The 14,490-nt window shown below is 34.1% G+C and overlaps 1 protein-coding gene across 1 annotated transcript; it reads left to right on the top strand.

The window, feature by feature from the left end:
* Positions 1-445: 445 nt before the first annotated feature.
* On the top strand, positions 446-3,623 carry LOC115887590 (ATP-dependent Clp protease proteolytic subunit-like). The gene is made up of 2 exons (XM_030907063.1): positions 446-891; positions 3,200-3,623. Exons 1-2 carry the CDS (start codon positions 492-494, stop codon positions 3,562-3,564), a joined length of 765 nt encoding a protein of 254 aa, XP_030762923.1. The 5' UTR covers positions 446-491; the 3' UTR covers positions 3,565-3,623.
* Positions 3,624-14,490: the final 10,867 nt, after the last annotated feature.

Here is a 14,490-nt window from a genome sequence, read left to right as displayed (position 1 = left end):
CATATACCGGTATGTTTTTTAATATTCTTATCTATCTAAATTTTAAATATCATAGTCAGAAATAGTTTTATTATTTATTAACTGTAAAAATGGTATACTTATAAGTTTTGCCAAATATTGTGATTTACTTTTTACCTTGTAGTCAAAATTTATATTTAATAAACTGTAAAATATATATATTCTTATGTTTTATTAAAGTTACTTTGATATACTAATATATCAGTGTAACTTTAAAACTAAATCCTTTGAAATCAAATATAAACATAAAAAATATTTACAGCAGAAAAGGCGAAGGCGCTGGGTTAAACGTAGTCTCTACTAAGAACACGGAGGGGCGCTTTGACCCAAAATTTTACTATTAAGTTTCATATCTACCTTAATAGAAGATTATTTTCTTTTATCTATGGTGTAGCATTTTCAAAATTCAGGTTAACATTTTCGCGTCACTGTCAATTGTCCCCGTCAAGACACCAAATCAACAGTACAGAAAAATGTTTAAAGTAGTCCCTCCTAATTTTCCGCTCAGCAACGTATCCAAATCCTTTTCCATGATCAATTTACCGTTCCATCACGTGCCCATCGTCATCGAACAGTCTGGCAAAGGCGAGAGGGCCTTCGACATCTACTCCAGACTGCTGAAAGAGCGAATTATTTGCCTCATGGGCCCGATAAACGACGTGACAAGTTCGGTTACGATCGCTCAGCTGCTCTACCTGCAATCGGAATCGGCCACTAAGCCTATTCATATGTATATCAATTCGCCTGGAGGAGTTATAACGTCGGGCCTTGGGATTTACGACACTATGCAGTACGTGTTGCCTCCCGTATCGACTTGGTGTGTGGGGCAGTGTTGTAGTATGGCGTCTTTGCTGTTGGCTGCGGGCACAAAAGGTGAGCAAATATCTTTTTTACTTTTAAGATTTTGTAAAAATATTCAGTTGTCGGTGAAGTTTATATTTCTACTAAAATTTATGTAGGGGTAGAGGTAGTTGTGGGTATGTAGGGGTACAGGAAGTGAAAGCCTGTAACGATGTAGAACTAGAGTATACCAACCTAAAAACCCTAATTAAAAAAGTAGCTCTCGAAGTTTTAGGTGAACAGAACATGCAGAAAAAAAAAGATGAACCAGCTTGGATAACTGACAGCATAAAGACCTTAATCAATGACAAACAAAAATTCTATCAAAAATGGCTCTCAGACAGAACAGAGACTAACTGGGGTCATTACAAGAAAAAAAACAGAGAGGTACGAGCCGCTATTAAGGTAGGAAAAACGGATATGTGGGAAAGAAGATGTCAGCAAGTGGAAAGTCTACTAGGGGGCGCACGGAGTACTGAGGTCTTGCGAACAATCCGACAAATGAAAACCAATCAAACGGACAAGCTCTTGAATAAAATTGATATAGAAAAATGGCGCAACTACTATGCAGAATTACTAACAGAAAACCGACCAGAATTCCAATCTGCAGAAGAGGAAGACAACCTTGCGGGCACTTTAACGATCAGCGAAGAGAAGTACATCTAAGTCTCAAAAAAATGAAAAATGGACGGTCACCAGGTCCTGGTAATATTGTAGCCGAATTGTTAAAGTGTGGAACCCAAAGACTACGCTGGCGTCTGGCAGAGCTATTTAACCAATGCTGCCTGCAAAGTAAACTACCCCGAGAATGGCGAGTGGCTCACATAGTGTCCATCTTTAAAAAGGGAAATCGTAACGACCCCACTTGTTATAGAGGCCTAAGCATTAACAGTTCGGTCAACAGACTTTTTGGAAAGGTGTTACAGGGTAGGCTCAGGGACAGTATTGGTGACAAAATCTCGGAAGACCAAAGCGGATTCACACCGGGGAAATCTTGCACAAATAACCTTTTTGTCCTGCAGCAGGTGATGGAAAAAAAGATAGCAGTAGATCAAGAAGTCCATCTAGCATTTATTGATTTGGAGAAAGCGTACGACTCTATTCCCCGCAGCAAGATATGGGAAGTATTGAATATCTTAGAAGTAGATAGACCTTTGCTTAAGATAATAAAATAGCTATATAAAGAAAATGAATCGTACGTTAAGATAGGACACAGGCTATCTAATCCAATTAACACCACAAAAGGGTTGCGACAAGGATGCAGCTTATCTCCTCTGATCTTCAACGCTTACGTCGAATTAGCCCTTAGGGAATGGAAGACGAAATATCAAGGTATGGAATACCCATTGGGGACAACACACTATTTACCCTGAGCTTTGCATACGATCAGGTTGTGATTGCGCAGGACTCATACGATCTGGAGTTCATGACTAAGAGGCTTTATCAAGAATACAACAAATGGGGACTTCAGGTTAGTCTAAAAAAGACGGAATACTTAGCTGTCAATTCCAACGCTTGTTTTGAAATCTTCATTAATGATAACGTCCAGATTCAACAAGTAGACAAATTTAAATACCTGGGTGCTACTATCAACAACGAGGGTTTGGGCAAGGAAGAAATACAAACCCGAATTCAGAAGTGCAAACAAGTTATTGGATGGCTTAATAGCCTCTGGTGGGAACGAAACTTGTCTGCAACAACTAAAAAGAGGTTTAGTTTTACTAAAAAGAGACTTGAACGAACATTGGTGGAGTCAATTCTTTGCTATGGTTCAGAGCTATGGACTCTGAGTGCAAACGCGAAGCGCGAAATCCTAGTTGTTGAAATGGACTACCTTAGAAGAAGCGCAGGTATACCTGGGATGGAAACAAAACAAACATCGAGGTCAGGCGTATCATGAATGCATCGGAGGAAACAGTACTAGATCGAATCGAAAAATCCAGCTTAAAGTGGTTTGGACATGTTCTGCGTATGCCGGAGAGCAGGTAGTCAAAAAGAGTTTTTCAATGGGCTCCCCAGGGCAGAAGAAAGAGAGGTAGACCTAGAAAATCCTGGAACGGAACGGTTACGGAAGCAATGGAAGCTCGTAACCTAGAAGCTGATGACGCTCTAAATAGAGATGTGTGGCGTAGGGTAACGGGAAGGCAGCAATAGGCTGTAGTTGGAAATGAGTATTAAATACTCAGAGGTCAGAGAAGTAGTCAGAGGTAGTTGTAGTTCAGAAATTATTTGGAAAAAATCGAAATAAAAATGAATACAATACAATACCTCTAAAAAAATATTAATTATATGAAGGCATTACAATATTTTTTTTAAATCTTACATATTTATTTTGTTCCAGGAATGAGAAACTCTCTTCCCAATGCTCGCATAATGATTCATCAGCCATCTGGTGGTGTGACCGGCCAAGCAACCGACATAAAAATTCAAGCAGAAGAGATCCTAAAAATCAAACAACAAATCAACAAGCTCTACGAAAAACATACCAACATGCCTTTAGAAAAAGTCGAAATCAGCTTGGAGAGAGATAACTTTATGACGCCGGAAGAAGCGAAAAAATTCGGATTAATCGACAATGTGATGTGCGCGCCTACTGAAACCAACAAAGAGACTATTTCTGGAGCAGAGAAAGAAATCAACTACACTAAAAATGAATCCCCAGAGAACAAACAGCCTGTCGTTAACGCACGAAGTTTTGTCCTATAAAGTTGTTTTGTGATGTGATATCTAATGTAAATATGTCATTAAAAACGCTTTTGTAATAATGATGTTTATTCTATTTCGTGCAAAAAAGTAATACAAATTTTACAACTAAAATTTATATTTTTCAGTTGTGTATCATGCTTCTGAAAAATGTCACATTGTACAGCTTTTTTTTAATTTTATTATCAGAATCTTCATCAAAACTACTAGCAGATGAGTCCGAATTAGTTCATCAAATACAAGAACATACTATAAAAACAAGTTCAAAGTTTATACTCTGCAATTTCATTATTCCCTTTAAAAATACGGATTATATGGAATTTGTAAATTTATTTATACAGAATTACAAGTGTGCTAAATACATATTCAGTTATAACAACCTGGAAAATATTACTAAAGATACTAAAAGAACCTTAACAGTGTTGTTCGTGTCTTGTATGAACCATTTTAAAGATGTTTTAGACGTTTTAACTCAATTAGAGCAATTTGATAACGTTGGGAAATTTAAGTTCATCATTTTTGAAGAAGGAGGTAATATAGACTTACTAAAAGCATCTGAACATGCTTGGAGCAGAAATTTGTTGGATTTTGTTTTTACTGTTGTTCAAGAAAATAATACCTTAACCAGTCTACATTACAATCCATTTTATTCTCGATTGATCTATCACAATATTAATGATGTTAATCTTATTGAATATCCTGATAAATTAAAAAACATGAACGGATATCCTATAAGACTATTAGATCATGAAGATTTGTTAAAGCCCAATAATGTAGGTTCAGATTCTGATGATATTACCGAAGCAGAAATGGAGGCTTATTTTAACTGTAGTTTAATATTTATTAAAAGTGAACCATTTAGTAATATAGACAATACGACAAAAGCATTAATTCAAAGTAACGCAGATTTCTGTATCAGGACTATACCAACCAGGCCTCAAGATTGGTCCGATCATGTTGATAATTTGGCACAGTTGTATTTTACAATTAAACCAAATCCTTTGATCGCTTTGGTGCCTAAAATTAAAGATGGCCAGCATTGGAAACATCTTTTGGAAGGTGTATTTTCTTTTAAAAAGATTCTTGTGGTTGGGACTCTAATACTGGTAGTCGCATATATCGATAAATTAATAAAGGGATTTGATATTTCCACTTGCGAAAATCTGTTGTACTTTTATTCAGCTTTTCTTGGAATTGCTTCAAACTATTTCCAAAAAAGAAAATCTATTATTGGAGCTTTCTGGATATATGCTTGTGTTGTTATAGGGGTATTTAACACATGTAACATTCTAAACGAGATATTGACCATTCATAGTGGTCCTGCAATTAAATCTTTACATGCTTTAAAAGAATCTAATTTAAATATTTACTACTACGGAAGCACTATTACTAACTATGCATTTCCAAACTTACGATACTTGTCGAGACTAGAATGGCATGCTTTAATTGAGAGTAATGAAGATGTAGCATTGATTGGTTCATTATTCGAGGCACAAAAAAGCTTGCTGCGTATAGCAACGAAAAGGAAGCCTCTTAATTTCCATATGTTAAGTGAACCAGTACTACGGTGCTATGAAGGGTTTGTTGTTAAAAGACGGTCACCATATCTGCCAAGATTCAGGCTTTTCAGGATGCAACTAACTGTTTCTGGAATACTAAGGAAGCATATGGATATACCCAAGATCGAAGCTTTGGAGAATAGTAGTATAAGGTTTGATAATTTGCAGGCATTGTTTTATTTGCATATTTTGGGATGTGGTATCAGTTTTGTGGTATTCACATTAGAATTATTAGTAGCAAAATATCTAAATAGAAAATGAGTTCCATGTAACAGAAAATTATGATTATTTCTCGATATTTTATTAACTTTTTAGTTTAGTTCAAAATATTTGTAATATATTAATAAACTGATTTAAAAAAACTCCTATTATTGCTTAATATTTATATATTTGTCTATTTTAAGATGTTCTGTATAAAATATATTTAACATAAGTACCTTCCTTTGTATAATATATGTGTTTAGCTTAGGCGATTTCCGGTAATTCAATTCGATTGATACTTAACATAAGCCAGGTTTTCATTGAAATTCACTGGATTCTTGAAATCCTCCAATGCATAATTTATCTTTTACTTTCAGAAAGATCTATTTCTATTCCATTAGTTTTTTTACCTGAAAAGGCTGACGAGATTTAGATGATTTTTGAAAAGATTTTATTTAGTTAGTTTTATGTTTGTGTTCTTTTCATGGTAAAATATAACTCGTCAAATATCAACTACTAACTATTTAATAAAAAATTAACTTAAATATTAAACAACTATTTAATAAAAATTAATTAGTAATGTTAACAGATAATCGTATTCATCTTAAAGGGAGATTAATAATAGAAGAATAATGATATTGGAATTGAAATTAATTTATAAGAAGTATTTTTAGTAACTCGGGACACACAAAAGATCTGTTTAAAAGATTAACCCCCCTCCTACACATTCTACGTTCTATATCTTCAACAGCTCCTAAATTTATGAATGCTACTTAATAGACATCTTTTAGATCATTTGTTTTTTTCTTTTTGTTTGCTATTTTATAAAATAGTAGACGGTCTTTTTTCAGTTTATTTCACTTATCTCTAGACGTTTCGCGTCAGACTCTTATTGACTCGTTCAAATATTTAAAACTATTCCGTTCGACGTCCGGAAATATTCGGCCATTTCCGGTTTGACACTCGCTCGACTGGCAAGAGCTGCTGCTGCCTGCGGGCGAAAATAGTCTTGTCAGAGGGAATCGCCTTTTTCGCGTCTCGTAGACCGTTTACAATAAATAAAACGCCCGAAAGTTGGAAACGATAAAATTGAGGAAGAACCCTTTAACTTTGGCTTGGGATAGAACGTTTATGAAGTTCGTCTGACATTATAGTATTGGTTTATGATGTTTAGTGGTTTTATATTCAAGTGTTGGAATTGGCATTTTTTAACACAGGGTGTTTTCTATATAATTCGTTTACTAAATTCGTTCTTTGGGATCTAATTTTGGTACAAATTTAAATGTTTAGGTTAAGGGTATATTGATAGTTAGAATGATATATGGGAATCGTTTCGGTCTTAAAATCGACGCTACCAAGACCAAACTTATGGTAATAGGATGCCAGCCTATAAGTGACGGTGGATGGAAATATTATAGAGCGAGTATCACGATTTAAATATCTAGGTGCCATGATCAATGAACGATGGGACTGCGATGAGGAAGTTAAACTTAAAACGAATTATGCAAAATCAACATTTTTTAAACTTAAAAACTTCCTATTAGCACGCAGTCTCCCGCTAACACTTAGATTACGGGTATCTTACTATACGGCGCAGAAACGTGGTCTCTCAAAGCTAGAACCCTGAACCGCATCGAGGCTTTCGAAATTTGGAGTCTCCGGAGACTCTTACGTGTGCCATGGACCGCACATGCCACCAACGAAGAAGTCTTAAGAACTGCAGGCTATGAACGAGAAATGCTTAATATAGTTAAAGAAAGAAAAGTTTCATATCAGTTTCATCTCGGCCATATCCATAGAGGAGACAAATATTACATTCCTAAGCTGATTCTACAAGGAAAAATAGAGGGACGGCGAGGCCGAGGAAGAAAACAACATTCCTGGCTAAGAAACATACGGGATCGGTGTAACATCAGCGACGCAGCCACCATATTTCGAAGAGCCGAAAACGGCACTCTACACATTGTATGAAGAGTACAGACAATCGCCAACGTGCGGCTAAGCACAAGGCAGAGGAAGAAGAAGAAGAAGGATATAGATCCGACAGAATTGGAACCTGGATGTAGGTCCATGAAGCTTGATATAACTCCGGAGTTGACTATATTAAAATACCAGATCTATACATCTCTATTAGCTTCTAGTCCCTGTGAATGTGGTGCTGATTACATGTGTGCAAAAAAATACATGTGGTTTTTGGAGCATGAGAACTCCTCCTCTGTTGTATTAGTATCATAATCATTAACATTTTCAGCTTATTCAACTATTTCCAATTATGGTGTAGCCTCCCTCACACATTTAGATACTCTCTTTCTAGTTAGGCCCATTGTATTCTATTGTTGGCTATGTGGGCCAAAGTTATCCCTGCTAATTTCCTAATATCATGGTCCCATCTCAGGTTTGGTCTTCTTCTAGGTCTCTTAATTCCTCGTGGGTATTATGCTGTAATTTTTGTGGTCCATCTGTTGTCCATTCTTCTTTTCAGGTGTCCTGCCTATTACCATTTGAGGGATTTGACTCTGTGGATGACATCTACTCTCTGCGTCTTTTGTCGTTTCCACTGTATTGTTTATCGGTTTCTCTTGATTATTCCCAGCTTATTTCGTTCCACTGAGCATTGTGCGAGTTGCAGTTTCCTTATGATGTCCGGTTTAAGTGTCCATATTTCGCATGCATACGTCATGACTAGTTGACACATTGGTCGAATGTTTTCTTCTTTAGATAGAGGGGCATTCTAGATTTGAATATGAAGAGTTTCATCCATAAGTACTCCATGCTAGTTTAATTCTTTTGTTGATTTATGGTAGTAGAGATCCTGAGCTGTGTATTAGTTGTCCCAAATATATATATTCTTCTACTATTTCCAGTGTTGTGATATTTATTAGAATGTCTTTTATTTCCACTAGTTCGTTGTACATTATTTAAGTTTTTGCTAAATTCATTTTAGGACCCACTTTATTGCTGGCTGTATTTAGTTCATTAATTTGTGTTTGCAGTTTTTCAGGACTATTGGCAATTAGGATTATGTCATCAACAAATCTTAGATGGTTAAGATATTCTCCATCTATTTTTAATCCTTTGTTAGTCCAGTCCAGTTGACGGAAGATTTGTATTAGTATAATGTCTAATTATGTCAATTTTTAGTAAACGACGTCTAGAGCTTGACCTCGCCAAAATTATCACCGATTGTCACCCCCCATCACTATACTTTTCTTATTTTTTTTTGTTATAACATATCTGAATATTGCTCTCTATATTAATTATATTTTTTCTTACAATCAGACCTTATAGTGACGCCCGCCCTTAGATTCATAAGCCCCTTCTCCACTGGATCGGTCACGAGCCGCACGCCATTCGCCGATTAGTTTGATTATATTTCGGCAGCGTGGCAAGTCGGTGGGGCCAGCGCCCCGGACTCAAAGTCCCAATCTCGTTAGTTGTAGTCGAATGGAAATGTATGGGGCCTACGGATGTCGGTACGTGTCAAATCGGCCATTTTTAATTCCGGAGGGTGGCTAGGGCCGGGAGGGAAAACGACTCTAAACGTTTCCCACAGGATCATGGCTTTAATTTACGATCGGAAACGTATACATCTTGTCCTGACATGTAATGCTTTACATTCTATTTTTTAATTTCAAATCGGTGAGTTTTATCAAAAAAATACAAGAGATAAAAAGTTTCTAAACAAAGTAAACTATCCAAATTAATTTTTTTGCATGTATTTGATAAGATTTTTCTTTAAATTTCGTTAACAAGAATGATAGGGGTAGTTTATTTCAACCCCTTCCACTCATTTTAAAACAGTGAAAAAATTACCAGAAAGTGTGTTTTTATAACAGTAATGCTTCCATAAAATTTTATTAGTCTATCTCTTTTCGTTTTCAAGATAAAAAATAAAAACATTATTTTTCCGCCATCTTTGTACTACAATATCTCCCTAATGGTTGACTTTTGACCCAATGTTTATAAAGCAAACTAAAGGCTATTTTGAACAAGGAATCAACCCCTAAAGTTTTTCGCATTTGTTTTGAAACACCCTGTATATGAATGTTTTTAATGTTAAGCCCTTTTATTAATCTAGTCTTTTAAAATTAATCAGTTTAATTATTAATATTATTTCTAATAATTTTTTGAAGTTTGATACTTTATCAAGTCCATAGCTAAGTATGATACGTTGTATAGCTGTAACTCCCAAAAACTATCTCTAATATTGCGATATAGCCCCATCCACAGCTCCCAACACCGAATTTCCCACTTTAGTTCCACACTGACAATATATAATAAAACTTAATCGCCGAATGGCGTGCAACACGTGACCGGTAGTATAGGGAATGGACTTGCATAGGCCTTAGGGCGTATTTACATTTGCGCAACGTTAAGCGGTATCCTCTCTCCGCTCCCTAGCATCGATGGGTATTCTTTCTCGTTAGAGGGCTTTTGTCACGTGACAGTTAAGGCCTTTTTTCGGTTAATCAAATTTAATTAAATATGGAGGAGGGAAGAGAAGGCTTTAAATTACAGATTAATGTGACGTTTGATGTGACAAAACAGTCGTAATAATAATATAGAAGAAGTAGGCTTTAGTTTGGGAAAGTGTAGAGTGTATTGTCCTTTATTTAGAGGAGTGTATTTTACTTTCTTTTTATTTAGGTAATCAATTAATGATTTATTGTGACAGAAAAATACACAGTGGTTCAGTATTTTTGTAGCAAAAAATGAGAACATAATGATTTTTTCACAAATTATTTATTATTTTTCAAATAATCATTTCAGAAATAAATTTCAACTATTTGAAAAAGTGTTATCAATCCATTATTAAAAAAAGATGTTAACTTTTAAAATTACTTTACTTATTTAGTATGAAAATTCTAAAAGTCTGGTGACTATGTTTACGCAACTAAATGCTCCCATATTGTATATTATAGGTATATCCTCATATATTTTGATCTTTAGGCGCTTTCTACATATATTGTTGTAAAAAATATAATATCGGTTATTATATTAAAGTCATATATCCTAATTTTTGTATTAATATTCGAAATAAGCCTAGCGCGATAAATTACTGCCTTCGCAAGGATAATTTTGGCAACGAATTTTAATAAACGGCCAGCAAAAGCTGTTAAAAGGCGTTTTTCGAAAATGAGATAAGATCCAGGTGCGTTGCTATTGGCAACACTTCTTCAGAGATCCTCGTAAATTATTTAATATTACACCTCGTAATTCAATTTCGGGCAAAATTTATTTCGCACCGTTATTATCGGGTAATGGCAAGTAAATTTTATATGGCTAAAATTTACTTGGCCAAATATGGGGCATTCGTTTTATTAAAAAATATTCCTTTACTCTTAAGCCTCATTCAGAACCTCGGAATTAGTGGAATAAATTAGTGGTTTCAATTATACTTTATACTTAAAAAAATATGATTATTCATAACGTTGAAATTATACAATTAAAATTAATAGAATATCGTAGCAAAAACGTGCGGTAGTCAGTTGTATAAATAGATAAATCCTAATTGTAGTGAGTACATAAATGCATCTTCTTAAAACTAATGTTTAAAACTAAATTACTAGCTATTCTCACAGAACAACCGGTTAACTTAATTAAGCTTCTCCCGTGCCGCCTGTTCGAGTGCCTCTCTTAATTCATAAGTTCTTTTGTACACCTTGTTGTTCCATGCAATTGGCCCACCTCTTTCTATCCTGAGCTTTCATAATTATGATATAAGTAATTTCTAACATTTATTTCATTATGGGGGGGATGTCATAATAAAAGTCATGTTGGAACCACTCTGTTGATATGCGAGTATCTAAATTTCACTTTTCTAAAATGCTTTGAAGACTGTTCTCTAAAAAAATTAAGTAACGTTCACCGGTCAACGTATTAAGTGAAATTGTTTAAAAATGATAAGAATTGGCCATAACTCAGTAATTTTTCGAAAAAAACATATAGCTTATATGAAGCTTATGTTTATGAAATCATGGCCAACTATGGTTTCCATTTAAAAAAATACAAGTTTGTATCATATGTAAAAAATTACAGGCTTTAGAAAAAATCGGAGAACACAAACTCATTAGGGATATGATTATTTACAACTTTTATCTGATTTTTTTTGTCCAAAATAGATTATAATGGAATTAAGAACAATTTTTAAAATAGCCAAAATTTGTTTTTTTCGAATTATCTAGTAAGCTATGAACTTCTTCAAAAATCTAAAAGACGCATATTTATAACCCCACAAAACTGCAATTCTTTCCCCATTAACCGACTTTCTAGCTCCAGTCGTTTCCGAGATACCCATAGAGAACATCGTAAGAAACTCACCCTGTATAATCAAACATGAGAATAACTTATCAATATTCTCATTTTCTATCGATACCTAACGCAACACAATTCGGGATGGCGTAAAAAATCCTAATGTGAATTTTTCCTATTGCGCGAGATTTCTAATTCTCGCCCGACCTACTCGGTTCGGCCGTCATCGGCATGGATCGAAATCCTTGAGATGTAAATTCTACATGAAATGAAGGAAAAAAACGTGTTAAATTTGTCAACGTCGCTCCTCGCAGTCGCTATCGAGAATCGAGAGTTGAGACTCGAAAAGTTAGAGGCTGGCCAGGTGCTCCATACGTTAAGTTAGAAAGTGATATAAAAATAAAATGTTATAATTATGCAGACGCATTGAGTATTGATAATATTTTTAATCGGAAACAAGAAATAATATATATATATATATATATATATATATATATATATATATATATATATATATATATATATATATATATATATATATATATATATATATATATATATATATATATATATATATATATATATATATATATATATATATATATATATATAAAAATAAAATAAATCAAACTGTAGTCCCTCTGGTATTCTAGTGACTGCGAACTGCGGGTGGCTGGTGAAAAACTGCTACTGAAGGTGAACGTAGGTATACCTACACCTACCTATAAGCAAAAAAATGTATGAGTAATGAATTTAACAACACCGTCAAATTAAAGATTGGGTAAAATACATTACATATTATTATTTAAAACAATATCTACCCAAAGTGAATATAATTTAAAATGTTAATAATCTTATTTTAATTATTAAGTCTAGGAAAGAAATGTGTCTTTCCATTTTAAAAAAGGTACATATCAAGTACATACCTTTTTGTTCTATTGTAACTATGGTAACTAACTAGACACCATTTTGCCACCGTTGCTGCTCGAACTACTAGAAATCACCTTCTTGGCAATAATCTGTAAAAATATATAGATAAAAATTTACGTTACACATTATTCATTACGAATTAAAATTATAATTCATTTTAAATTATTTGGGAGCCAACTACTGTCAAAACTATAACACCGAGACAGAGACCGAGGTACTTATTTTTACTTACCGCTAGTATATTCCACTATTATTATTTTCACATCTATATCTTCATATAATTGCGGATCCAATCGGAGTTGGATTATCCAGCTGCCAGTACTTGTCCTCCACTTTTTGAGGATCTGAAAGTATTTTATTACAAATTAATTAATTACCTTGCACTTAAATACATGCTAATCAAGTTATAAGTAAACCGAAACATTATGGATACTGAATATTTTGTTTTTTTAATACATAGCTACAAAAGATAAGCACAAATGAAAGTTCCTACCTTCTGGCTTCCTTTTTAAATAATCCTTCCATTTTCAATTCACAATAATTCACTCCGTTCAGTAACGAACAATAATTCACTCTGTCTGATATACTTACGAAAATATGAGAATACTGGCAACAGTGTTTTTTACTTTCCGAAGACGTTCGGACGCAATCGTAATATTAGGAAAAAGTAGAATTAGGAAATTCTTGGCGCTCCCCACAATTCGATCAGAATTAATCTATTCGTCGATTTCCGGAACGATTCGTGGAACAACGCCAGGAATTAGCAACCCGCGAAGTAATTTTTGGATAAATATTTACGGAGGGCAAACAGGACCGCGCCACTACTCTGCCGCTCGACGGTTGCATTTTGCATTCGTCCACGTATTTATACAAATATTTAAATGCGGAACAAACAGGCACCGAATTAATGATATAATTAATAAGCCCCTCGAGATGGAGCCGTCGCTTTTATTTAATTGTTCGTATTTATTTTGATATGGTCCGCAAAATGGTAATTTTAAAATTGCAATTTCCGACTGTCTAGTGGGAGTACTGGGTTAAGGTAAGCTGAGTTTTTATTATATTTATGCGATAAATATTATATTAAATTAAAAAAATAAACTTCAATACAGTATTATTGACAATTATTGAGATGAACCACCTATTTAAAAACAGACATATTTCTTTAAATTCAAAACATTTAGTTTTAAGACACTCTGTATACATAAATAAAACTATTGATTTTTAAAATATTATTCACAAACTAGGGAGACGGAAATCAGGCGACGACCAGAGATAACAGTTGTTAAATAATAACCTTATAATAACTACGATTCGAGACGCATTGGTATTATTTTGGTTCGTAAATTGTGGTGACAAAGAATAGCCTAAGAGCTGACGACATATTTAGAGAACATATTTTAGGCAAGCTAGAATAACTAAAAATGTATAGTTTATTAACTGGTGAACCCAGAATCCTAAGTCGGCGCAGAGGGGTTGCGGGTATTTCGCTACTGCGCAACCCATGACATTTGCAAAAAAATAAATCCAAAAAACATCCTTTAGGCAACTTGAGATTTGTTTATTCTCATATTTTAGCATCTATTTAACTCAGAAATAAGTATGCCAGACTTTTTTTTTCGGGTGTAAAGTATAACCCGACCATCGCAAATATGTTTAATAATTATACCTAGAAAATATATAGTTCTAATATACAGGGTTGTTCACCACATACGACACGGAGTATTGTAGCTAAACGATGAGATTTTTACAAATTTCAAATTTTGGGTTCGATGAAGGACTATTAGGAGTGTCCCAAATAAGTAAAAAATATCAAAGTTGTATTTTTTTAAATGGAACACCCTATATATTATTGCATTTTTAGTTTCTACGATTAAAATAAAGGTAAATTTGATTAAGGTTTATTATACTTAAACCTTACCGTTTTTGAAATATTTTCAATTTTTTGAAATTGCAGTATAAATTTTAAGGCTTCATTCCTTCAAGG

This window comes from Sitophilus oryzae, unplaced genomic scaffold, assembly GCF_002938485.1.
Source record: "Sitophilus oryzae breed Bouriz unplaced genomic scaffold, Soryzae_2.0 scaffold_1165_pilon_pilon, whole genome shotgun sequence".
NCBI classification, from domain to species: domain Eukaryota; kingdom Metazoa; phylum Arthropoda; class Insecta; order Coleoptera; family Curculionidae; genus Sitophilus; species Sitophilus oryzae.
This window is presented reverse-complemented; position numbering and strand designations above follow the sequence as displayed.

Excerpts from the sequence above, each read along its gene's own strand:
- LOC115887590 (XM_030907063.1), top strand. The coding sequence starts at position 492 with ATGTTTAAAGTAGTCCCTCCTAATTTTCCGCTCAGCAACGTATCCAAA. Across the intron at positions 892-3,199 it reads GTTGGCTGCGGGCACAAAAG|GAATGAGAAACTCTCTTCCC; the intron begins GTGAGCAAATAT and ends ATTTTGTTCCAG.